The sequence below is a fragment of the Podarcis liolepis genome (assembly GCF_965112155.1).
Source record: "Podarcis liolepis genome assembly, chromosome: 1".
Classification (NCBI taxonomy): domain Eukaryota; kingdom Metazoa; phylum Chordata; class Lepidosauria; order Squamata; family Lacertidae; genus Podarcis; species Podarcis liolepis.
The window spans coordinates 64,615,969-64,643,538 of NC_139554.1; the positions used below are offsets into that span (position 1 = coordinate 64,615,969).

At 39.7% G+C, this 27,570-nt stretch overlaps 1 protein-coding gene across 4 annotated transcripts in view; it reads left to right on the top strand.

The window, feature by feature from the left end:
* The window catches only part of ELP4 (elongator acetyltransferase complex subunit 4), a 143,723-nt gene that overhangs the window by 29,641 nt on the left and 86,512 nt on the right, over positions 1 to 27,570 (top strand). For all 4 annotated transcript variants that reach the window (XM_083465066.1, XM_083465068.1, XM_083465067.1 and 1 more), the window contains exons 4-7: positions 3,835 to 3,966; positions 10,511 to 10,650; positions 15,599 to 15,683; positions 21,650 to 21,838. In XM_083465066.1, coding sequence (XP_083321192.1) covers positions 3,835 to 3,966; positions 10,511 to 10,650; positions 15,599 to 15,683; positions 21,650 to 21,838 — 546 coding nt within the window. The remainder of the gene's footprint in view (positions 1 to 3,834; positions 3,967 to 10,510; positions 10,651 to 15,598; positions 15,684 to 21,649; positions 21,839 to 27,570) is intronic.

The following is a 27,570-nucleotide window of genomic DNA, read 5'->3' on the forward strand; positions in this document are numbered from 1 at the left end:
CATAGGAATGTGTGTACATTCAGCTGTAAAATGTCTACATTAGAGAACTCTGCGTAAGTTATTACATACTCGAATATTGTATTGAGATGTGTTTTGCAACACCACCCATGTCCCTTTTGCATGATAAACCCATTTTGTGTAACAGGTTTGTATATGTCTGAGGGTGAGTTTGACTTGAGTCAAAGGATAGCAGGTAAATGGGATCATTGGCAATTTTTCAGTTTTAGATCAGGATTCAATTGTCTTGTCGTTTGTGAATGAATGGGTTCTTTAATTTTGATGCCTTGGCATGCTTGAAATAAAAGTAAAAGGAGAAAATCCAAACAAATAAATGCATTTGTTGATCCCAATAGTTTATTCCTGGCAGATTCTTATTGCATGGCATTTCTCTGCTTTTAGCACTTTCCCCTAATACGGTAATTGGCTTTGAACTGCTGGGACTCCTATGCATGTGATGACAGGCTCTGGTGGATTGAGCGCACAAGACAAATAGTGGGTCCAGTGGTCATGTGCTGTAGAGGGAAATGAGGGGCTCGTGAACCTGGGAAGGTAGCTCATCTAGGATAAGGAAAACTCTGATCCTAAACCTTTGCTGCCTTGTGGCAATACTCATTTCTGAGAAAAGCTTCAGGAGTAAAGCTTCAGGAGTAAGTCAAGAAAAAACCCACACTTGCTGCCCTGCAGCCTCCATAATGTAATCTTATTATTATTGTTGTTGTTGCTTTTATTTGCTTTTCTATGACAGTTCTTCACTGGTGTATCAACATTAGTACAACAACTGTTGCATTCTGTGTGTGTGTGTGTGTGTGTGTGTGTGTAAAGGGGGGGGACTTCTTTTCATGTATTTCCCTTCCACTCCTTCCCTGGGTTCCTCTACAGTGGTGCCCCGCAAGACGAATGCCTCGCAAGACGAAAAACTCGCTAGACGAAAGAGTTTTCCATTTTTTGAGTTGTTCCGCAAGACGAATTTCCCTATGGGCTTGCTTTGCAAGATGAAACGTCTTGTGAGTTCTTGCGAGTTTGTTTCCTTTTTCTTAAAGTCGCTAAGCCGTTAATAGCCGCTAAGCCGCTAATAGCCGCTAAGCCGCTAATAGCCGTGCTTCGCAAGACGAAAAAACCGCAAGGCGAAGAGACTCGCGGAACGGATTAATTTCGTCTTGCGAGGCACCACTGTATTTCCAACCTATCCACATATTCTTGTTGTTCTAAACTTTCCTCTCTCCTCTTTATCGCATGTTATAACTTATGCTGATGAATTATGCTCATCCTGCTAGATTGACTGTCTTATTATAATAATTTTTCACATATTCTATATATAACATCCAATCCTCATTAAGTTTTTTTATCTGTTTCTTATTCTGATAGTCATACCCGCTAGTTCCGAGTATTCCAGCATTTTATGATGCCACTCCTCTTTTGTTGGACCCGCATCTGTTCTCCACTTTTGTGCAAGTAAAATCTGCACAGCTGTGGTCGCATACATCAATAGACTCACTTGTTTTGGGAGGACTTCTGTCCTTACTATACCCAGAAGGCAAGCTTCTGGGTTTTTAGGAAAGGATCCTTTAAACTTTTTTCCCAGTTCATTCCATAATGTAATCTAGCTTCTGTCCTATTCTTGCCTTTCTCTTTCTCTCAGAATCAGGGAAGAAGGCATGCGACTTACATGTGGTTTGGATTACTTTTGCCACTGCAAATGTCTCTAATGTAATGCAGGAGCAAAAAATATTCTTGTGGGAGGCCAACCCCAGCCCATGTGCCCATAGTTCACCATCCCTGGAATTAAGTGTCACTATAAATAAATGATAAATGGCTTTAGAATTGGAATGGGCTTTGTAGGCCAGCTAGTTCATGTCCCTGCTCAAAGCAGAAAATCCATATCTAGAGCACCCCCAACACATGACTTTCTAGCCTCTGCTTGAAGACCTCCAGTGAGGACAGCCCATTTCCAGGTAATTGGTTCCCTTGTCAAACTTCTCTTAACATTTTAACATTTTTCCTAATGTTCAACTGAAACCTACTCTAATAAAACTTAAACAGAATAGATCTAGTCCTGCCCTCTGGGGTAGCAGAGAACAAAACTTTGTTCTCTTATTTGTGTTAGTTCTTGAGGCATTTGTAGAATGCTAGCATGTCTGCTCTCATCTTCCCTGCATTCAAAGAATATCCAGTTTTTTCAACCTTTCCACAGAAGACTTGTTTTCCATACCTCTGACAGGCTTTGTTGTCCTCCCCTGAGCCCATTTCATTTTGTCTCATATCACAGGCGTACCTAGGCTTCTTTGTACCCTTGGCAAGGAGTTGTATCAGCGCCATCCAACTCTTGTGCTCTTGGCAAGGAGATGTATTGGTGCCTCCAAAGCCAGGAGAGACCATGAACCAGAAACTCAAAAAGTTTGTTTTTTGTTACCTTTCCTGCTCCACCAGTGACTTCCTTTGCAGTCATCATGGTTGGGTCAGGTCTACTTTGCTCCTCCTCCTCCTCCTCCTCTTCTTCTTGTCTGTCTGTCTCTGTCTGTCTGTCCGTCTGCCTTCCTCCTCAGAGTGGAGAGGCATGATTTTTGTGGGGGCCCCCCAAGCCTGCGCCCTTGGCAGGGGCCAACCTGGCCAACCCCTGTCTATAATATATCTTCAAGGTGCAGCACCCCAAACTGGACACATATGAGATCAGAATCAAATGGAATTATTACTTCCTGTGATTTTGGTTACTATGGTTCTACTAGCAGCCTTGTGCCTGGTATTGCTTGAGAATGCCATCTTGATTGAAAATGGTGTCCAATTGTATCCAAACATAGACAAAAATCTACTACTTGATCAATCAAAACTTCGTTCAATTTTTTTTAGAGTTGGCCTAATACCTACCAAACTGGTAAACTGATTTCTAAAATATATAATAGGCTAATTAATGCAGCCTAAAATTGCTTAAGTTTTTTTTTTTTAACCATAGCACTATGTTGATTCATGTTCAGCTTGACAGACCCTTTTCATGGATACTACTGCCAATCCAAGTATCTCCCATCTTATTCTTGTGCATTTTATATTTGCCTGAATTTACATTTGTCTCAACTGAATTCCAGCCTAGTTTCCTATCAAGATCTTGAATTTCAGTCCTGAAGTATTAGCTACCCTTCCTGTTTTTGTGTGTTTTTCAAATCTTTATCTAAGTCGCTGATGAAAATATTGAAGAGCACCTGGTCCAACCCGAAGGTAGTCCTCTCAAAATTTCCTTGCAGTTTGATTAAAAACTATTAATGAGCACTCTTTGGGTATAGTGTTCCAACCAGCTGTAAATCTACATGATGGTATTATTATGTGGCCCACATTTAATTACTTTCCAAACTGAATAGAAAAGGGGACATTGTCAAATGGCTTGCTGAAACCATTAGAAATTATATTGACGGGCTTCCCATAGTCTACTAAGTAACCCAATAAAAAAGAGAGATCAGATTAGTCTAGCTAGTAGGATTTATTCTTGACAAATCCATGCTGCTTCTTACTAATCACTGCATTGTTATCAGGATGCTTACAAACTGACTCCTCTGGTATTAAAGCGAGACTGACTAGTCTGTAGTCTCCTGGATTCTCCTTCCTCCTCTTTTGTGAAAATTGGGGCAAGATTTACCTGTGTCTCTTCCTGTGACACCTTATTCATTCTCTGGAATTTCTCAAATATTATAGACCAAGGTTCTGATGGTACATCCACTGGTTCCTTTAGTACCTTGAAGTGAGCTGCCAATACCATCATTAATGTTTGCTGTGAGCTGTTAAATCTTCTTTAACAATATTTCTTTAATAAAAGCAGCTCATTTAAAACATTTATTATTTTTCATTCAGGAACTTCCCTCACCTTTGCTGAATACCGCTGTAAATGAAAGAGAAGAAGAAGCAACAGCTGTGAAGTCCAAACAAGATTCTCAGGAATCCATGAGAATAGCCTGGCGTTACCAGAACATACCAAAACTGGAGGTAAATTTTATTTCATAGTAATTTCTTCAAATAATGGTGTATGGTAAACTGAAAGTATTTCTTGACAAAAATTTCCTGTTAAAATGATAAGCTAACTACACCATTTAGCACTTATTCCCAAAAATGTTTTGCCCCACCTTAGGCTTATAATATTAAATAGCAGAGTGGAAGAGCACTTAATAACTCTTTCATCCTCTGTTGATTAGCCATTGAAAATATTATTCCAGTCACTTTGCTGGTGTGGGGAATGGCTGGGGGAGGTCTTTTGGGAGGAGAGTCAGCATAAATTGTTGAACACCTCTCTCTTTTCTGTTGATTCTCTCCACAAATGGACCCACTCAACCTTTTGTGTTTCATTAGCAAACATTGGCTTGGGAATTCTTGTTTCCCAAGAAAATGTGTAGTACTACCATAAGTGGGCTATACTGTCATAAGAACAGTAAATATTAAATTGTAAAGGCTTCAGCATCAGAGCTGTACAATTTACTATACAGGTTTTCAAGAAGTATCCTTTCCATTTATACAAGAAAGCTTTATAAATTTATCTGAATATAGAAGCATTTATATAGGTTGAATGAATTGTACTTAGATCCCTCTAGTGAAAGCATGGAATTGAATCAAGCTGTTGACTTGCTTATCCATGTGCGTAATAAGTAAAGTAAGCACTTGAGATTATATCAGCTTCACTGTCACTATAAACTAATCGTTATGAAGGCAGCATGTAAGAAACAAGCCCAGTGGTCAATTCTACAGAGTTTACGGTTGTTAGTGTTTTGTGAATTATATTTCTCCCTAGGCTAGCTATTTTCTTGTGCAGAATAATGGTATGGTGAAATCTCTAAAATTACATGCAATATTTTGGTGTCCATAGGAACTTGCTTTGTTTGGCTTTAGTATTTTATATATCTGATGTAAGTGTAGTGAACTGCCTAGTAAGTTCAGGCTTATTCTAAGGAATATAATTGGAATATGACAAAATGATTTTACAAGGCTTGGCATGTTTGGTTTTCTTTATAATTGCACAGACATGTCTATGTATTCATATCAGAGAGAAGATTTATATATGATGACATGCCAAATCAAAGACCCTCCAGGATGGTTATGTGACCTCATCAATTTTTATTAATATGAAGCTTGATATAGCATGTTGAACCATCACAAAACAGACTTAGTTCATATGTGGAGGTAGGGGGAAGGAATACCAAAATTTGAAAAAACTGATATTTTTGAGAAGTACAGTTAAGCTTCCCAGTTTGCTCCAATAATATACCATGTTTCATTTTATATTATAATGTAGGTTATATGTGATGAAAATTGATGTGAGGTGTAATCCAATTTAAACTGGTGGTTGCATAGCTAAAGCTTTATTAACTAAGACCGGACTGAGGTCAGAGTTGGGAACTACAAGTAAAAACTCTCTAAGGTATCATTGGGAATGTTCAGCCTCCTGGCAAAATTGTTCGGTCATGATTAATTGTGGTAGAGCAGATATCCTTATACGTTCCTGATGCATGCATAATTCTAGTGTTTGCCACTCACCTCTGAACAACTAAATGCCAAGTGCTCATGCTCCAGTTCCAGCCACTCTTTAAAACTACCTTGCAATCCTTGTCTCTGAATGGACTACATGATCCTTGGTGTCCCTTCCAACTCTACAATTCTATGATTCTATGAAACATTTCTCCATTACCTACCTTGTCACTTCTGTTTGTCAGTGCCTTCCTCTCTGCCTTGGGTGAGTCTGGACAGAATTCAAAGGGCTGCAAATGCATGAGGGTTTTTCGGCATCTACTTCCAGGGCAGTCTGTCATGACCCACAAACAAGTTGTCCCCAAAGATCAGAGGGACTCTCTAGGACAGCAGTCTACTAGGGGACTATAACTGGAAAGGGAAATTGGCATGTGCTCAAATCCATACAGAAGTGCTTTGCACACCGAAAGCTGTGTTCATCCTGTCAACTGCTCCTGCTCTCCTATTTCCTAGCTGGCACAATTTATTTATTTAAGGTAACTTGTATCAGAGCTTTCAGACCCGGCACCAGAAGTTTGCATGGTGCAGCAAATGCCATCATGTCTGTTTTTGGTTTTTAAAGTTTTATTAGCACTAGAATTAGGATTCTTATTTTAAGGTCGGTTACTTATTTCAGGGCACAGCTCTGATAAGAAAAGTGCTGGGCTGGCTGCCCAGCCTTGTCCCCACTGCTGCCCACAGCACCACTGCCACTCCCTACTCCATTCTTTGGTAAGCTTGTGGGGTGCAGCAGGGAAGTGCTGAAAGGACCAGGAAGGTGTCTTGCCCAGGCCTCCCTGAAACCTTACACCAGTCATGACACCTTTCCAGTATATCTTTAGTTTTCCTGAGGACTAGTTGGAAAATAAAGAGCAAGTTTTTTGGGGGAAAGAAAGTCATTTTATACATATGTTATGTTTCCAGATTAAATTGGTAGGTATCAATCCAACATACCAGAAAATTAAATCTCAGTATCAAAAGTATAGGTAAATGTATCCTAACTAGTAATTGATATTTTTAAAATAAAATGTTTCTTGTAATTTCCACACAAGCATAGGGGAGTGAGTAGTGGTAGAGAAATTTGAGAGATCCACATTAGTTTCATCCCCTTCATGCTGCCTTGGGAATTTTAAAGGTGTTAGGAGGATCTCTGACTTGCAGTTTGACAACTCTATTGTTGCAGGTACATTGTCTGGGCAGCAAATTCCAGAGGCTTGGGTATTTGTTTAACTATTTTATTTGTAATTGGCTAACCATTTGATAGGCAAAGTAAAAACAGTAGGTATTCTGTAGCTTGTACCAAGCAGGTAAAGTGTGTGTTCCTTTACCCTGCTGTCCCCCACCTCTCTCTCACACACACATATACTCCCTCTTTTAATGAATGAACTGCTTGTATTCTTAGGGCAATATATAAACTGTCACAGCATGAAATCAATTTTCTGCCTTGATTCATCCTAAATCTGAGAATTTCTAGCACATTAGTATTGCAATTAGAAACGTTAACGGCAGACGGTAGCATAAAGACATATTCTGCTCCATGACAACTTAGGTTATTTCTCCTTGTGCAGGCTAGCTCATAGGAATCCAAGGAAAAGGTAGGCTTGAAACCACATTCAGCTAATAAATTTATTATCTCACGCTTAAGAGAAATGTATTTTTTCCTCCCTTCTGCTCTGTCTCTGTGGTCATGCTGCTGCTAAGATAGATTATTCATGCTTACTTGATTCAGGTGGGCTTTTTGCAAGCTTCCCCACTAGGCCTGGGAATGTGGTACATTGAGGTCTATTCATAGGCTTCTGACATAGCCAGGCTTTTATTGCCTGGTGTTTTATTGCGACCAAATCCTAGTCTCCACCCAGTTTGTAGGCACTGTGCTTATTCTTTAGAATCAAGAAAGGTTATCACCTACCTTAATCCATGCAACTGTGTGGATTAGGGACACCAGTGTTCCCCAGGATTCTCAAAGAGGATCCTGGAAACTTCTTGTTTCTTCTCTTTTGCTGTCTGTACTAAACTCTCTTGGGCCTCAGTGAGGATTTGCATCTGAAATAGGCAACCTGGAGCTTTTCTCAATGAAGACATCAGATCAAAGTTCAGTTAGTCAAGGCCTTTCTAAAACATTAAGGGGGCTTGGACTTACACAATAAAAAGATGAGCTCTGGCAGAGATTGCAGTAAAAACATTCTGATCAGTAATCCGGATAAAGGATAGATTATAGGGCAAAGAACAGCTCTTGTTTAAATTGCTTTGAGAACGCCCAAACAAAATAACTTGGAACTTCTGAATTTATTTTTAAACAATACTCATATTTTATTTTATTTTATTTTATTGACAGATTTTGTTCTCTTTTATTACACTTTGTAACATTTAATAACTAAAATAAAAACACAGATAGCATTTTTAAAATAATTGCTAAGTGCCTTCTGCATTCTGGTATAGTATAAGAAACCAAGGTTATAAGAAAATTTGTTTCTTGTTAGCAGTGTTGAATTTGTTACTGTTTTTATTTTTTGCTTATTAAAGCTTTACTTTTTCTGTTACCTTAGTTTTTTCAAACAATGTATTGTTGGGATACAGTTTTAATGATCATTTTTTACTGATTGTTTTTAAAATAAAAACCATAATAGACACAGAGATTTGATTAATTTTTGAATTTATATCATTATAAATACAAAAACCTGGTATTCAGCAGAGCAGTTCTTTATGTATGAATGGCCACCCACAAGTCTGGCCAGTTTTCTATAAAATGGGCAGGAGGATGTGAAGTTAAGACACACAACAGAACAAGAAGGTTGAGTGACAATGAACAGTGTTTTCTTACTTTTGTATGTGTGCAAAAGTGGAGCTACAATAACTTCTAGTTTATGTAAAAATTAAAAAACATTCAAATTGTCATCGTGCTACAATACAACTTTTTCACAGCAAAATTCTGTAGATGTCTACTTAGAAGTAAATTCTGTTGAGTCCAGTGGCACTTAATCGCATGTAAATGTGTCTAAGATTGCAACCCCAGTAACATATTGTTCGTTTGTTTTCATGTGTTTGAAACAAGAGAGAGAGAACACAATAGAAGTTATTCCTCAAAATGTTCATGCATGCAGCCATTAATATTTTAGTTACCTGGCTCATTTACAGTAATTTGAAAGAGTAAAACAAAATTCATATTATTTGTAAAATGACTTTTATTATAAAAGTAATTTGAAAATTTGATTCTTGAACTGTTCAAAATATCCAAGTGATATTTTGCCTTTTCTCTCTGGTTACTGCAATCTGATGAGAACAAATGGGATGAGGATGCATGTTTCTGCAGTTCATATCTCCAGTTACACTGGGAACCATTGCACACACAAAAAAGCTACATTTGCAGTTCCCTGGGGCTTCTTTTCTTCATTCAGCAGTCAAACTGTGTGCACAGTTGCCAAAACTGGACTGGGAATCATTTTTAGCATCAGTCACATTATTGTGCCTCTTAGTATTGTCAGCAGCAGTCACATTTTTGGCCCTTTTGGAATATGACTCCAGACCATTTTTCCTTCTCATGTTTCTTGAAGGAAAGTGGAAAAGGGCTGCTACATAGAGACTTCCCATCCTTCTAAACATGTACCGGTAATTGGTGTTCTCAAGCTGATAGTAATGTCCATGTAATGAGAAGGCTGAACTGTCTGCATCCTCCAGTGAATCAGGTCATGATGGCTACATAATCTCTCCAGTGCCAGAGGCTTTATCCCTCTGAAAACCAGTTGCTGGGGAACATGCCCAGGAAAGGTTCTGGGCTTTCTATAGGCATCCAGTTGGCCACTGTGGGAACAGAATGTTGGACAAAATGGTCCACAATGGCTTCCTATATGTTTTAGTCAATGTGTCAGCACACTGCTCTTATGTTGTTTTTGTTGTTGTTGTTTTTGTAGAAAGATGGTTATTAGAAAGCAAACTACTTTTAGCTAGGATACTAATCAGTAGGATAAAATATCTTCAGCCTATCAGATAATGCCAAAATTCATGTGTGTCTTTTGTGTATGTAGAAGACTACCTCCACCATATGGCTATCTGATGGTGGCAGCAGAAATAAAGGACCTTTGTTTCTCTTACTGGCTATATGCTGAAACAGCAGGCATAGCTGAACTAAAACATGGGCAAGGAGACGCATGAAGTAAACAAAACACAATTGCTGTGTCACCAGTAACATTTGCTGTAGGAAAAAGAGGGAAGACCGAGCTACAAAACAGCAATTCCAGCTTCAGCTTTTGTTTGGAGGGTGCCTCGAGTACCTCCCTGATAGCCTGGCCTGCATGGTTTCTCTATTCCAGGGGTCTGCAACCTTTAAGACAAAAAGAGCCACTTGGACCCGTTTCCGAAGAAAAAAACAACTGGGAGCCGCAAAACTCGTCATTATAAAAATAACGTTTTTGTCACTTTTTTATTATTTCTTTGTTTGAAATCTCAGAATTACTCCTCCTCATAGAAATAAACGTTAAATTAACAAGTTACCTTTGTGTGTGTGTGTGTGTGTGTGTGTGTGTGTGTGTGTGTGTGTGTTCTTCACTCCCCTTCAAAACAGTGACCAGCGTACATGCCCCTTACAATGTAGCGGGTGGGCGGGCGGGAAGGTGACGTCGGGAGGGTGCGTGACTAATGCACGCACCGCCCCCATGCGACATCACAGCCAGTACAGTGCCCGCCACAGTGGGGAGTGTCGGGGCGCACAATACGCCTCTTCCCCTCGCTAGTATTCGCCCCGGAGCCGCGGCAAAGATGTAAAAGAGCCACATGCGGCTCCGGAGCCGCGGGTTACAGACCCCTGCTCTATTCTAACATACACAATAATTCCCCAATGGCTAAGGTTTGCTCCATGGGAAAACGTGTGTATGTGTCAAAGAGGGGGGTGGTATTGTGACCACTTACATTGGTGTAGTGTGCTGACTTTAGTAGTAGTGTACACTTAAAGTGCAGATTATGTGACTAACCTGTTGAAAAAATGGGTATTAAAATTTTTAATTGCATTTTAACAGGGGAAACATATGCATTGTTTTCACAGGTGACCCAAGCAGCCTGTTCAAAATTTGGACACTACTTTGATTTATCAAAAACAATGGCTCCAGAATTAATCCAGAACATAAAGTGGTATGGCTTTCCCCTTCTTGAAGAAAAAGCTTTGTATCCTGATATAAAATCATGGTGAGTTTGAAAAGCTTCTAATTTTAGTTGTTTGCACAAAAACTGAGGAGGGTTTGGAGGACCAATTTCATAGACATAAAATTGTGTGCAAATAATTGTACTGTCAGGAGTAAGTTGGCCAGGCATCAATATTTATAGCAAAACCCTTTCCTAGCCATATTCTAAGCTCCACCCCTTGCAGGAGCTTCCTCTCTTAATTGCAGAGATCTTGGACTGGACAATATACATGTTGTAGTAAGGCTGCTTGTGGTCCTTCTCTGTGGGTCCACAAAATGTAGTAGAACTAATCTGCCAAGACCACTATTATATCTGCTGCAGCTTATTTTTAAAACACCTGTCTAAATTGAGCATTAATAAATCCTGTTGTCTCTGATTAGTGGAGCTTGTGTGGAAAGAAGACCTGGGCATTGCAAGGGCCCTTGGTGCACCCCATGAGCTCTGCACACAGACGGTCTGAGGATGACTTGAACAATTAGCTTTCTTCAATATGCAAATTTGCTTTCAATTTGCATATTGAAGTAGTATGCTGTTTATTGTTTTAATCTGCTGGTGCTAGAGTTTGTTCTTTAAAATATCTTTATACAGTTTTCAAGACAAGCAGAAATATATACTTGCATTGAGAAAAGAGAGAAAAAACGCATAAATACATAAGTTAAAAAAAAAGAATAGGAAACATTCTCTGGCATAAATAGTTTTTTTATTAGGATAATTATATATATTTTTTAAAATATTGAATGCTTTATATATTTTCTAAAAACCTGCTCAGATATGTGAGCTGCTGTAGGATGGCTTTGCCCTGAAATTCATTACTGGGAAAAAATATATATACTACAGCCTCCATGCAAAGCCATACTAGTTTGGAAATAGAAGGCAGATTTTCTGTCACCATAGTGTCCATGAGCATAACACTATTTTCTGTCTCTCATAAGAATGAACAACAAGTATTAATATAAAAGAGAAATGGGTAGATTCGTGGATATCATGGGATAGGGATTAATTTCCTCCCGGCTCCATTTACCACAGCAGTCCTAGTCGCCAGGATCAGACTGATCTGCAGAGCAAATGTTCTATATAATCTATAACCCAGTGACAATATTTTCATGGGTGGGGTTTCCCCCCCCAAAAAATTGGCATCTGTTTTGATTCATCAAAAGCATGCTCCCAAACTAATCTTGACCATAGCACAATGTTACAGAATGTTGGGAACTGGCATTTAGATATTCAAATAATTCTTTCTTTTCCAGATGGTTTTCTTGCCAAATCACTTGTTGGGCTGGATTCAAGTACCCCACTTTGCTAGAGTAATGGTGAAAAAACAGTTGCGATGAAGATGATATAGGCTAGAACAGCTTGGCTGCCCCCTCAGGCAGAAGCCAATATGTTCTTAGGGGGTTTTTGCCACTGCAGCTGCCACCACGTACAAGACAAGGCAGTTTTAAAAGCAGCCTGCTACTACAGCTGTGGGAGCTGCACCACACAAAACAGTAGAGAGAGTCTCATCATAGAGTACACAGTGTCCTACATTATACAGAAAGAGACTCTTTGGATTGCAGCCATAGGTTTGAGTTAAAGCTAATGGCAATTTCTATAAGCCAGTGGTTGCCATCCTTTTTGGACCAGTGGACATATTTTGAATTTTGAGAGAATGCTGGGGGTGCAAGTCCCAAAATGGTGGCAATGGGGGTGTGGCATATCATACAATGGCTGTCATAGGGTCTGGCAAAACACAATATTAGAGAGAGTACAATCATGATGCTTTCCTCATAATTGTATTTCCATACAAGAAAAGGCTTAACCTGTTGAATATCTGCCTAGAAAATAAAGCGGCAGGAGGAAAATCACATTAAAGGGGGGTGCAGTACCTCTTTAGGATCCTAGGAATTCCTATTTCCTGGTGTCTAAACCACTCATCAGTCACAACTATGACTTCACATATCAGCTAAAACACTGACAAGTGGGAGCATCCAGGCTTGCTCATTTCACAGACATTGCTTAGAACGGTACCTTCACATTTTGCTTCATGGTTTTCTTTCTAGGAGGGTTATATACTTGATTCTTTGCGGGGGAGAGTCTGGGGACACAACTGAAGGTGCTTGGTTGGTGACCCCTGATAAATAGTCATATCTGATAGTTATATTCCTTTACAGTTGCCACCCAGGTTTCTTAATAATAGGGTATAATACAGATCCAGTATATTTTAGTATTCCAGAAAGAATATTGAATAATTGATGCTACATTTGCTTGTATTATTTGCTGCTTCGATGGGGTATATATTAAAATGGGCTTAAATGAACATAGAGCTTGGATTTCCTGATAAATCTGCTAAAACAGCTTAAAATATCTCTCCTAATGGAGTCTGCTTCCCGATAATAAGCCTATTTGTCATACATTTTGATAACCTTCCCTTTGTTAAATGTTTAGAAACTATCAATAAGGAAGTCAGAGACTGTGTTGTAACTAGGATACCTCCTTACAAGCTCCTGCTTTATCAGTAACTAGATGGTTAAACAAAAAAAGGATGAGAACGTATTGTTTAAACACATTAGCTGAATTAAAGTGTTGGGGAACAAATCCGTAGGAAAAATAGCTGACTTTCTGAATGCAACATAGATATCTGTTGCCCATAAAATATGACAAATCCTACTAACAAGATTATTAGTTGGCTCTAGTTAACAAGTTCACTTCCATCAGCAAATACACCTGTGAGCATATATATTTTACATATTAAATTATAAATAGGGGATTTAGCTGGGATGTTTCAACTTGCATCTGTTCTATGGAGTCTTTCTGTCTCACAGAATAACAGATACAATTTTACCATTATGATTCGCCATTTCTTGACAATATAGAGAAAGATTGCTGATCATGTTATGAGTGTGCAGTCATTTTCATTATTAAGCACTTTCTAAACTAGACTTTAGGCTACGGTGTTGAACCTCTTTCATCTTGGGGGCTGCATTCCTATCTGGATAATCTTCTGAGGTCCACATCCTGGTTGTAAGCAGGGCCAGAGGTGGAAGTGAGTGGACCAACAAATGTAAATTTGACCTGTGTACCATAGTCTAGTTTCTACACATCTTTATACACTTCTCTTTTTCCTTAGGCATTACCAGAGTTTAAGCACACATTCCACCCATGCAAAAACTCTCAGGGTATGAAACAGGTCCAATGAAGAGTGTGGTCTGGGGACAGTTTCAAGGACTAGGTAGAGGCCTGAGGTTCCCAACTCCAGCTTTAGGTCAGTTCCATATTCCATAATCTGTTATCCAGCATAACTCAGATGAAAATCAGGACATTTGTGAAACTAACTGCCTTAAACAGATAGATAGATTCCACAAGCTTTCCTGCCGCCACCCACATGACCCCTTGCAAACTTTGCATGTTCCTCCCCATGGTTTGCTCAAGGTTTTGTGGTTATGGCCACCGCCGCCACCGGGGGAGGGAAATGCACCACTTCCCCAGGAAAAGGTCCTAGAGTCCACCCTTCTTCTTTCCAAAACCTAGTAAGTGCTAACAAGGCTCTGGGAAGGAGCCCTTGTGCCTTCTTCTCAATGCTGCTGCTGCCCCAGGAGCTGCTTCTGTGGCCCCTGTCTGCTGGCTGGGAGAAATTGGGGTGCCCTGAGAGCAAGTCAGAAACTGTGGTGGCTTAACTCATTCTGTGGCCATCCTGGCCAAATTGGAATTGTTGAGGGGTATGTAATCATATTGAAATGAATGCACTTCAGCATGTGCAACTGCTAAGCAAAGTATTTTAATTTAATTAATTGTCCAGATGTAAGCATAAGGCTTGATTCAACTAATGGGTTCTGCTAGCACAATGGGACTTTCCCCCTTTATTCCTCCACACCCACCCCAAGCGGTTCAGGGGGTCAAGAGAACTCCCAGAACAGGGTGGGAGTGGGGAGGCAGGATCATTCCACCAGGCAAGCAGAAATGCTTTTGCTGATAGAACAATCTTCGTAGTGCTATGTTGATTCCTACCATAGAATTTGAGAATATGATCTAAATAAGGTTTTCCTCTTGGATTTGTTTACACAGTAAATAAAGCAGAATATGATATGTGTAAAAATAACTTATAAGTATATGAAACTGACAAAAGTGTACAAAAAGAACACTGGTTGAGAAAAATTGGGTGACTTGGTAGAGAGGTAATGTGGCTGAAACATCAAATAGAACAAAATAGAAGGCATTGTAGTAGTTTGGTGATGTGCTTTTTATGTTAATTCTATGAAACAGGTTTATGTATGGGTCCATGTTACAATAAGCTTTTCCTTCCAAAGATGTGCTTTCTTTGTTATAAATGAAATTTGAAGTAGTTCTAAGTTGGAGTACACTAATTAACGTAAAACAATGTAACGCCTCTGCCAAGCTCAGAGAAGGTCACTGGTCCAGGGCAGTTGGGGGTCCAGTTATGGTGCACACTGACTGAAATTTAGAACAGGCAGACAGTCATCTAGAGGGTCATGGACTTATGATCTTGTTGAATGTGGGTTGGTGGTCAGATTCCAGAGCAGCCAATGAGAAGGAAAGGTGAGAGAAGCATATTCAGTTTCCCACACCAACAAGTTGTTCAGACTGATCAGTCAGGCTTTTATAAGACCTGATGGGTCCAGATTGACCTGTGAAGTCAACTACCAATACTGAAGCCTGAAGACCCACTGATGTGAGTCTTCCTGGTTTGCTGAGGAATGAGAGCATGGAGGATGCAGGAGGTAAGGTGCTAGATACTGGCTGCTGTATGTGTTCGTTTAAGATAAGACACACTTACAAGCCTTACAAGCAACCTTATTGAGCATGTGTAAATATTCATATGATTAACTTGTTCAAAGATTTCATTGTTTGGTGGAGAATTGTAATGTATCACCTTTCATTTGCAAAACTATGTTTTTAATGTTATTCCTGTTGTTAGAATGTATTTATTAAGTCTAGTATTCTCCTTTCTCTCTAGTAATATGGCCGATGGTTATACCAGACTTCTTCATTCTATTCAGAAAGTCATTCATCAGCAAGGATTTGATGGCTCCACTCCCCAGGTATTAAGCAACTTCATCTACAAGCATGCAAATACAATTTTCATACTGTTTGAAAGGGTGATCCAGCAGTGAACATGTGGTTTCCAAGCTATGATGAAGTAAACAGCAGCTATTTTTTAAAGTTTTTACTGGTAGACCACATGCTTTGTATTCAGAAGGGTCAGTCTCTTACTCTTCTAGTTAAAGAATCAGATACTTGGAGCTGAGCAGCAGCAGACTTGGAAACTATGGTGCCCTGTGTGAGGCCAAATTTGGTGCTGCCTCCACCCGGCTTTGGGAAGGAGATGTGAGGGCTCTGACAGGGTCCTAGAGCCCTCCCATCTCCTTCCCAAAGCTGGGAAAGCACTAAGCTTTGGGAAGGAGGTGGGTGGACTCTTTGACCCTGTCAAAGCCACAGGCCTCTGTCCCTAAGCCCTGCACCTCACCAGGCTTTAAGTTGGCGCCCAGTGCATGCATACCACTCGCATAGCCCTAAATCTGCCCATGTGCTGAGAGTGGCCTCTGCTTGAGAGTCATTGCCAGCCACAGTTGACCGTATTGGTTAGATAGGCTGATTCTGTGTAAGGCAGCTTCCTACCATCAGGCTTTTTTCTGTTTTTGACAAATATGAGTAGCTTTGGCAAATGCAATAATAATCCATTAATAAATGCATTTTCTATACAACTACCAAATATTAATGAAATATTACACCACTGGTGGTAAGTTACATGTGATTACTGTAGCATAAGGTCTTTTTTTTAAGAATTTTTTTGTCTTATTGTTAAAAAACAAAATCTGAGTCTTACACCATGCCCTTGCCACGGTCTCTCATGTACACTGCTCCATATGGGAGATATTTTCTGCTGCCAGGATCCCTCCCGTGCATGAAAATCTGCATTCATGGGAGGGCTGGGAACTCTCTATATCATCCACTAAATATTATAGACCAAAACAAAACTTCTGATCCAGAGGCCAAGATCAGAGGCATGTGCAAATGCATAAAGTGCTAATGCAGTCATGGGAAGGTGAGGTAGGGAACTAGCTTTTACTTCCTGCTGCAAAAGCCCCTCATACTAGATTGAATGCTGCTTGAAAGGCCCTTTGGATTTCTGTACATCCTGCACAGCTTATCTTCAGGCATCTTTTTATGTAGTCTTAATTTTCAAAAGAAAACAGAATAAGTGTTATTTTATATATGCATTCTTCTACATAGAATATATCAATTACCAGAATATAAGGTTTAGGGATAGAGGGTGGTGAAATTCTGGATCTGCCAAAGGCGTAATGGAGAGTCCTATCTTTGAATTATCTAGCTTGGGCTGGCGTTCTTTGTGTGTTTGACCTTTTTGGTCTGATGTTTTCCTCTCCAAGTGAGTGTTGCAGCTGGGTTCACCGCACATATTCATCTTTGACGGCCCTTCCGAATGAATCATGGCCCTGTGGCGAAAGCCCTTCGGCAGAGAGGGTGCTGATTGCTTGGAGTTGGTCCGGCTATATGACAAGTTTGGCAGTAGTTGTTTTCGTTCTGTGTCTTTAAAACACGCCTCAAAACAATATTATAGTCCTGTAAAATGGCCCTATATTTCAATAGCATTTTAGGGGTAGCTGAGTCAGAAAATGTCAGCGTGAGTCTAGTGTGCTGGGGGTCCGTGCAAAGCAAGTTTATCGCGATCAGAGTGTTGCAATGGATATTTAGTAAAAGCTTAAAGTTTCTCTTCACACTGTCGATTGATTTCCAGTAAGGCAGGATACCATTAAAAGGATATATGTCCAGAGCTACTTGAGTACTTTGTAGGATCAGGTCCCTACTTTCGCTTTTGTTGTTTTTAGTATTTGTAGTCTCTTGGTTATCAAGTCTGGGCCGGTTGCACCCCTGTACATGATGGTCTAGAGGGAGGGCAACGCTATGGTCGGTCTCTTTAGTACTGAGTTGGCTATTTTTGGCTGTCAGGAGCACCAACTCCGCCAGGAGAGACGTTACCTTTTGTAATTTGATGTTAATTTCCTCCACTGTTCTTGCAGTCAGCAGACAGTGGTCCGCGAGTATTTCTGCATAGAGCGGTGCCCCCTCAGATGGTAGTTCATGGGATAATTCATGAGCGCTCATCTCAGCATTCTCCCCTGGGCGATCTCCGCCCAATAAAGCATCCCCACCTACCTGGGAATGAGTTCTGTTTGGTGTGGTAGGTTCTGAGTTCTGTGCTTTTACAAAATCATCCATTTTGCTCTGCTTTCTCTTCTGTGGGCTCCCTTCTGGAGATGAGGCCGGTCGTTTCTTTTTCCTAGTCATTTTCCAGGGATAGAGCCGCTGTAAATCAGAGCAGCTTCTGCTGTAAATCAGGAAGCTCTTCTTCACAAAGGGCGGCAAATATGTTCCAGCAGCCTTAAGGGTTTTCAACGCAAAGCCCGTTTCCCAACTCCTGTATGCAGCAAATGTCTGGCATAATGGGGACCTGCCAAAGCTAGATGGCTTTCAGGCAAAATTTATACGATCTCTGCTGCAGGTACCTAACTGCGTCCCCAACTCCGTACTTCTGTTGGAAGCTGGTGAATGCCCAATTTCAGCTAGAGCATGGTGGGCTGCCCTAAGACATTGGCTCAGGATTTCAGTGTTTAATCTAGGGAAGGGTCTGTACCAACATATCACCAATGAGGAATTTGTCAGCAAATGGCAGAAAACCATGGCTAAAAAAGCCACCTCTATTGGTCTGTCTCCCCCCCAACTGTATTACCTGGGCTATGAAGGCGCCCAAAAGGCTTTAAAGCAAAGATTATGGGACAATGCACACAGTGACTTGCGATCTCGGTCACACGCAGTCTGTAGTCCACTGGCAGCAGGAGTTCAATATGGGTATGTCTTTGAGTTAACACCTTACATCAAAAACCTGACAGTACCTAACTATCGAAGCCTTTTCACCAAGGCCAGACTGAATGTCTTCCCCTCTGCAGTGCTGGATGGTAGGTTGAGAGGAGTTCCCTACCAGGACAGACTTTGCTCGTGTGCTCAAGACATCGAGTCCATAAATCATATTTTGTTACATTGTGCGAAGTATGAGCAGGCCAGGGCTGAACTGATACTACCCTTGCTGGTGCCTTTCCCGGGAAAGTCAGAGGCTCACTATGTCAGGTTCCTACTGGAAGACCGGACAAAAGCTAGAACTTTGGCAGTGGCAAAGTTTTTATCGGTGGTTGAAAGAACAAATGAGCCCTATATTCCAAACAAAGTGCTTGATTAACCTGGGGGTAGGCTGTATGAATTCTGTATTGATTTGTAATGTTTTGTTGGTCTCTGGACCGTAATAAAGATTGTTTGTTATAAGGTTTAGGATATTATTTAATTTATGATTGTTTAATATCCACCATTACCTACAAAATGTATTAAAGTTTATTCTAGCAAGTACCATAAAGTTATCTGCAGAGTTAATTCTGTTATTTTATTCTGTCCAAAATCAAAGCACTAATGCACTACTCTTGGGAGTTTATCCTCTGGTTAACTTGTCTCTTTAAATATGGATTCTATTTAATGCTTCTGCATTCTAGCGTAATTTTTATTAATGTTTATCAAGCAGAATTCTCCCGGTTGTTTTAGTTTTCAGTCTGCACTGAGCATAATGTGCAAGTATGTTTTCCCTTTAGTAGTTAGCAGTGTCCTTCTGGAGAAGTAAATTGGTCCCTGACAGGCACCTCTGCTTTGGTTACCATAGCAACAGGCATGTCATAACAGTTCCCCTAGTACAGTTTGTTGAGCTGCTCCTCCAACATGATGACAGGTCCTTTGGAAGAAGGAAATTGTAGAATATCGGAAGCAACAGCACCAAAGTGACATAAAAACCCTGGGAGCAGACATCAAATAACCTGCTACTGGGAAAGAGTTTAATGTGTAGACACTGGGTGAGGGATAAAAATAGTACTAAGGTATGTCCCCAATGCTTTTTTAATAACCCAGAACTCACAACTGGATAAAGCCATTTTTAAGACATGAAGAATTGTTTTCTTCTTTTTTAAAAAAAACAACACCACAGCAAGAGGAGCCAAACACTTCATTTCTAGTAACAATTCTGTTTCATGATTTAAAATATTTAAATCCCACCTTTTTAAAGTTGTGTTCAAGAGGGCTAACAACAATAAATGAAAATTATATTAAGAATTGTAACAGTAGAACACTAAAAGCAGCAGAAAAACATTAAAACATCAGAAGTGGTGCTTGTGTGTATAAAAAAGACAGACGAATATTAAAAATTCCATGCGAAGGTGGCCCCTCATGGCCCAAAAGCTTTCCTGAAAAGGAAGCTTTTTAACCACCAAGTTGAAGGCCATTGAAGAGAGGGCAAGACAAGGCTCTGAAGAGGGGGATCTCAAGAGCCTGGTTGCAACCATTGAAAAGGATCTCTGTCTGGATTCAACTAAGCATACGTCTAGGATGCTAGGTTGCTGCAGGCTCTTAATCTGCCCCTCTTAATCTGTTCGAGGAGCTCTTCAAACATTCGTCTTTAGTGGATGACCTCATTTTTCAGTATTATGAGAAGAGAAGATTCTCTCTATCCACTTCCTTCACACCATGCTTAATTTTATACGCCTATATCAATCATGTCCTTACCACACCCCCATTTGCCTTTCTGTATAAACTAAAAAGCCCAAAACCTTTCCTGATAGGAGAGTTGACCCAGCTAAGCAATCATATTGGTTGCAGGTAATGAGAGGCTTTATGCACCAGAGTCAGTGCCTTAAATTGGGTTCAGTAGCAAATAGGCAGCCAGTACAAAACGTTAAGGATTGGTGATAAATGATCCACTTTGCAGTGCCAATTAGTAACCAGGCTGCTGCATTCTGCACCAGCTGCAGCTTCCAGATGTTCTTCATGGCAGTCCCATGTAGAGTGCATTGAAGTAGTCTTAATGACAGCTTACCAAAGCATGTGCAGTTTATAGCTAGGCCCTCTCAATCCAGGAAGCACTAGGCTTAGACACTCCTTGCCACTGAAGCTACCTGAACTTGAAGTGACAGTGGCTCTAAGAGCACCTCCCCCCTCCCCCTAAGCAGTGACACTTCTCTTTCTGAGGGTGTGGCGATTTATCCCAAACAATCTAACTTCTGAAACCCTGAATCATGGAATTGCTCACCCACAGTATTCTGTCTTACTGGGATTCAGACTCAGATTTTTGGCCCTCTTCTGTTCTGTGACTCCTTCCAGACACTGCCCCAACACCCTCTCCTGATTCAGATGGTAGAGCTGTGTATTATGCCCATACTGATTACATTGTGCTCCAGATCCCTGGATGGCAGCTTCATAGAGTTGGTTTTTTAAAAAATAATAATCCAGACCAGATGAAATCCTACAGAATCCTGCCACCCAAATGTCAAAGGCTGAGCATAAGTTTCCAATTCTACTTTCCTCTCTGTCGATAAGAGTGAATTCTAATGCTCTGGTCGATAAGAGTGAATTCTAATGCTCTTAACCCATAAAACCATTCCAGGAAGACGTTGCAGTCAGTGCTTTCAAAATCTGCAGAGAGATTAAGGAGAACCAACAACGTAATCCATCAGGGTGACCAAGGTTGTTTCAATGCTTAATCAATGCTGGAAACCAGCTTGAAATGAGTCTACATAACCACATTCATCCAGACAAGCTTGAAGCTGAGCACCACCTCAATCAAGTGATGGTCTCACTCAATACACCTTGCTCATTCTGTTCCCTAGACTGAAAAAACCCTCTCAAAAGAAATGAGAGACTTTAATAATCATATAGAAGCTTTCTGAGGCATCCTCAGATTTTAGCACAGGGGGAGTTGTGGGACAGCTTAGGGGGAAAGCCTGTGAGTGACAGTGCATTTTGCTCTTGGATTTCCCTATAAACCCACCTATTCCTTTCTCTCATTTCCACCTCATCCCCCTGCTCCCCGATCCCAACAAGGATATTCTAGAGTTTATTTCTTTCCTTTCAATGTTTCAAACGTTACTGAATATGTTACCTTTTTTATATTTGACAGAAGAAGCAAAGAAACATTTTGAGGATTGGAATTCAGAGCGTTGGTTCAGTACTATGGGGTGATGACATTTGTAGCACTGAAAATCCACAAAATATTCATAGTCTCACAAAATTTATGTATGCTCTCCGTGGTCTCCTTAGAACATCTTTGTCTGCCTGCATTATTACTATTCCAGCTCATCTGATCCAGGTAGGCTTATTCTAAGTGCAACTTAATTGTGGTGGATACATAAAGAAAAGCACCATCAAGTTATTTTGAATTATTTTTAGAAGACTTCTATGCTGCTTTTTTTTTGACAATCACTTAAATGGATACTTAATGATCAGAATATGCCAAAGTGGTGATATTGAATTGCTAAAGTCCACCTTATATTAGCTGTATTTTTTCAGTAGCAAATATAGTGTTAAATTATTATCATTATTTTATTTAATATAACTCAATTTAATGATGTAATTTAAAGTTGTGCTAGGCCATCATAGTCTTATGAGAAAGTGTGATAAATGGGGAAATGGGGTGTTAAGGCTAGTCATTTTTGAAGGGAAAGTTACACTTAACAAACTATTGCAAGCTCGTTCCCATATGTATGGCCAGAGGTTAGAATAGAAAAGGAGAATGTGCAAGTTAAATTAAATTGAAACAGTACAGCATGATGACATATGTTCAAGGATCCTGAAGATGTTTGCTGGGAGAATCTCACATTGATTAGATATTACTTGGAAGAATTAATAGAGCACTGGAATGGTCACAAAAGATGAAGGGAGAGCAAATATAGTGCCCTCATTTGCATGTAACACTAAGCCAAAACATGACTTTGTGAGAACAGGCAACCATGCTTTTCCACCTCCCCACTAATTCCTGCTATACTGCACTGAACTAAGCAGTGGTTTTGCTTAGCATGTCATTGGAATATGGGCTCATGATACAGTGGTACCTCGGGTTATAGATGCTTCAGGTTACAGACTCCGCTAACCCAGAAATAGTACCTTGGGTTAAGAACTTTTCCTCAGGATGAGAACAGGAATCGTGTGGCGGCAGCAGAAGGCCCCATTAGCTAAAGTGGTACCTCGGGTTAAGAACAGTTTCAGGTTAAGAACGGACCCCCGGAACGAATTAAGTTCTTAACCCGAGATACCATTGTATGGCTATTCTCCAGACAAACCACAAGCTGTAAACCATAGGACAAGCCTTGGTTCAGCTTATGATGTTTCTAGAGAGCTAAACCACAAGCCCATGTTCATATGACACGCTAAGCCAAACCACTGCTTAGCTCAGTACAGCAGTAAAACAATTGAGAAGGAGCAAAGAGTGCTTGCATGTAAGCTTGTCCATACTAAACCATGATTTAGCACAGCATTATGTGTGAAGCACAATAGACAAGGAATTTCAAATTTTATGCTTGATTTCTGAATTAGGGAACTATTGGAGCAAATACTAAGTGTATATTAGCACTTTTAATTTCTGAAATAGTGACAAGCAGCCTATATGGTTTCATAAAGAAAAATATTTCAAGGCCAGTCTAATACTTTCTTTGATAAAATTAGTTACATAGAGATAAGGTGAACAACCATGGATATTTTAGGTTTAAAGTTAAAGAGGGCTTTGACCTAGTTGCATTTAAACTTCGCAGGGCATTACAGATGGAGAGAAGGTATTTAATCCTGAGGTACCCATTCACATAGCATGTTTCTGACTGTTTCCTAACTGATCTTGCAAGTGGATTTTGAATAGCCCTAGACAGAATATTTTTATTTATTTTTGAAATGTATATCACACCAGTATGACTTCAGAGCCCTTGAGCACTTTTTGTATTGCATTGCCCCAAAATTAAAACAATTGGTTCTGTTGCAAATTTGGTCTCTTTGTAATGGATAGTTAAGAGATATGTAGCTTACATTGTAACAGCCATTCTACCTAAAACAATACATTTTGGGTTGGCTAAGGATGAATATTCAAGTTTTGTACTTATAGGACTTGATTCAGTTGAGAACAGGAGCAGCATGTGTACATAGGAATCCCATAAGGAACTAATTCAGCCTTGTTTTCCTTCTCACCTGCTAATATGAGCACATAAAAGTGGTCTGGAAGGCAGCACTGCAAGGAATTGGGAGGTCCATGCATGACTCCTCCATTCCTGTTGAATCCCTATTTCTGCATCATTCAAGTTACTCCTGAAGTGAGCATAAGTAATTCACATGTTGTAAGGGGCAAGATGGAGAGATTGGATGTGCACAGAAAACTCCCTTCCCTGCAGTGGCCCCTTGGCTCTGCTTGTGGTGCACCTGAGTCCTTGAGCTGGCAGAAGATGGGAAAAGCAAGGCTCTATAGACTATGCTCCCACATTCAATTAGTTGAAGCCCACGGTTTTCAGTTGCAAATATTAATATTGGTACAGTATTCACTTCAGGTTACATACGCTTCAGGTTACAGACTCCACTAACCCAGAAATAGTACCTCGGGTTAAGAACTTTGCTTCAGGATGAGAACAGAAATCGTGCTCCGGTGGCGCAGCGGCAGCAGGAGGCCCCATTAGCTAAAGTGGTGCTTCAGGTTAAGAACAGTTTCAGGTTAAGTACGGACCTCCGGAACGAATTAAGTACTTAACCTGAGGTACCACTGTATTAACAAATATGAAAGACTACACATATTTATAATCTAAGTAATAGAACTTTAATATTGGTATGGACAAATAGTAAAGACTTCATGCATTATTAAGTAAAATAACTTTATAATAGCAAAGAATGCTGCATTTCCAATTGCTAGCAGCTGATTTATTCTCCTACTTAAATATTTGGTTTCCCCTCCACACACACACACTTTCCCCAGCATTTTGCAGATTTAATATTAAAACCCTGTGTGTCACCTTTGGCTAGGCTTAGTGAAGAAATGTGTTGTATTAATTTTGATGTATTTGCCACAGTAGTAACATTAAATGTAGCTAGCAATGGTTAAACCTCAAGCATCCTCTTTCCATTAAGCAGTAGCTTAACAGAATGCTTAAACTGTAGAGCAAACTGTTATCAGGAGGAGCAAAGCGGCTGAGGTTTTCCTATATCCCACATTACTCAGTTCCCAGAGCCCTGCTGTGTAGTTGTTCCAGTCTCCAAGAAGCCTGTTAAAGAGCCCCCAAGAGCATGTGTCCAGCCCTCCATGTTAATAGTTAATTGGTGAGGATGGCAAGATGAGAGGACAGCCGAACATGTGGTCTCTCAGTCTCAAGCACTAGACAGACTTTTTAGTTCTAATAACAGCAGCTGCTCACATTCTCACTACTGAGCTTCTCACAACTCTGTTGCTGGGATTTGTGAGTGGATTAAAAAAACGTAAGGGAAAGATCTTTGTCTAAAAGACAAAAGTTTTCCTTGTTTCACCTTTGCATAAAAGAGATTCATGTGCAGTTCTATATGTCTATTTATTCAATATTTCCAGTAGAATTAGCTTATTTATTTAATGTATTTATATCTTGGTTTTCAAGAGCACCCCTTACAAGGCAGCTTACAAAAAAAAAATTAAAACAATAAAACGTCTCCTTTTTTTAAAGCATGTTTAAGAGTAAAACCACTCAAGGTGTATATAATGCACACAATTGTTTAGCAAATGTAACACAAATGTAGTTATTATTTATTAAATTAACACAACAACTTTTCTCCTATAGCCTTTAGATTAAATAATCATTTATGTTCTATGTAGTTTCCATGGGAGTTTATTGCATTGGGCAGGAACTGTCAGAAAAATTGGGTTGTTAAAGACTGGGGAAACTACAAAATTGGTTTCCTAAATTGCTTTATTGCGAGCTGAATCAAAACTTACCACCATAGAGGCCAATAATACAATATATTCTCCAGGAATGTGAATTGGAAGATAACCCTTTATAGTGCTTCTATTTGCTGTGATCACTGAACAGTCTAAAATGTCCAGTCAGAGTGACAGACATCTGTAAGGTCCCTGAGCATTTTGTTGCTATTTGTGTTTGTATATCTTTATCATCTGTGTCTTGCAGTAGAATAACATCAAACTCTACAAAGGGAAGATGTATAGGCTTGGATCTAAAGATTGGATGAATGGAACTCACTTATGCCACAGCCCTGAAAAGCCTCTCCTGAGGGTTGAGAAAGCTCTTGAGAAAGACCTGGGATGTGGCCCTGGGTTCTGCAGTGGAAGGAGTAATTGGAGAAAAACAAGCAGAGTTCTGCCTGTGCAAGCTGTCTCTCCCCAAATATCTCCAATTTCCCTTCCCTATTGTCAAAAGTAGCTTTTTAAGGAGCACAGGCAGTTGCAAGTTGGGGGCAGGAAAGCCCCATGGTGCATGAGCAGTTACAGTTTGCTTTTCTGCAGGGTAGTAAATAGTGATTGGAACTATATCTGCTTGGGGGCGAAACTATACTATTTAGTCCTGCAACAAACAGTACAAATTGCTAATTTGTTTATTTTTGTTGTAGGATCCAACTAGTTAAAGTGAACCTGTTTCATAAGTGGATAGAATTATTACTCAGCATATACCAAGGGAAACTGATAAACGAAAAGTCAGTAGGAATAAGCCTTGTTATATTCCTCAAGGATTCAGTGAGGTACTGTTTAGTGTGGTGTTTTCATTATTTCATATGATATGTTTAAAAATGTAGATGGTGAATTATTTATATCTTGCTTCTTTGAATTCACTGAAGTGAGTACATGTTACATTATGTTTCTCAGTAGAAAGAAAACCAGAAACAAACCTCTTCACATCTATAGACTTTTGTGATCATGCTGGGTATTATTGCCTCTAAAGTCTCTTTCAAATCAATTAGAATATTTTAGAACTTATGTTTTGATTATCAAATAGAGCAGGCTATGTGCTTATATATTTTTCTGTGCTGTTTTATTCTTTAAGCATTTTTATTCTTGGAGGTAAAGAATACCATATAGAACTAATATTTTTTATTCTATCTATTTTTAAAAATTAAATTTATTTAAGATTTCCCATGATTTCCCATCTTGTAGTCTCTGTACTATAACAGGAAAATGTGTTTGGTGCTCTTCTAGAGGAAAAATATAGAACTTAGTTTTCATGGTACTAAGACTAGATTTGTGCTACTTTATTTTCTAAATGTAAATAAAAGAGAACATTTTGATGACTGCACATGGAGTTATAGAAGGTCATAGGATTGTGGGATCAGGTTTGCCAGGTTGATAGTAATTATGTTGTAAACCATTTTTTGCCTAAAAAAATTATATTATCAATATTTCAACCATGTGCAAAAAAGTAACTTGTCCTGGACAAGTCACATACCCTCGACCTAATCATCTTTAGCAGGTGTAACAATGAGCATCTCCTAACCATGGTTAAGAGATTGGGTGTGTGCTGCCAGATCACAAAGTCCCTCTCCATAGCGCTTTCACAAGCAAGTTTCATCCCCTCTTCCTTAGTCGCCTGTGAGTATGATTAAGTATTACATCTGTACTGGCATGAATCATTGTTAGGCTGATGTGGTTTCTTTCTTAACACGGTTTTGAAATCAGACTTCAAAGCTGATTTCCCATCTTGGTTAAAGGGATCCCTAGTTTTCCTTGACAACAGTTAACAGTACTCAGGACCAACCGAGATTCACTCTAGAGAGGAGAGAAGCTAGAGGGTGTAAAACATTTTGCCATCTCCCAGTTTCATAGCTGCAGTTACCATATTCCTCCCAACTATTACCTCTACGCCAGTCCACAGGAAGAGTTTTATGAAACTAAAACAATGTTTATCTGAGTTCCTTAGTGGAAGCTGTAATAAATCATTAACTTATTTGTAAAATTTCACACATTTAAGAAGATAAACTATACTAAGCAACAAAAATAGCATTGGATTTTTGAGCAGAAGGAAGCTTCACACAAGGGAATTCCCTGCCCCAAATCTACTGCACTCCCTTGTACCACCTACCCTGTAAAAACCTCTCCTCAGG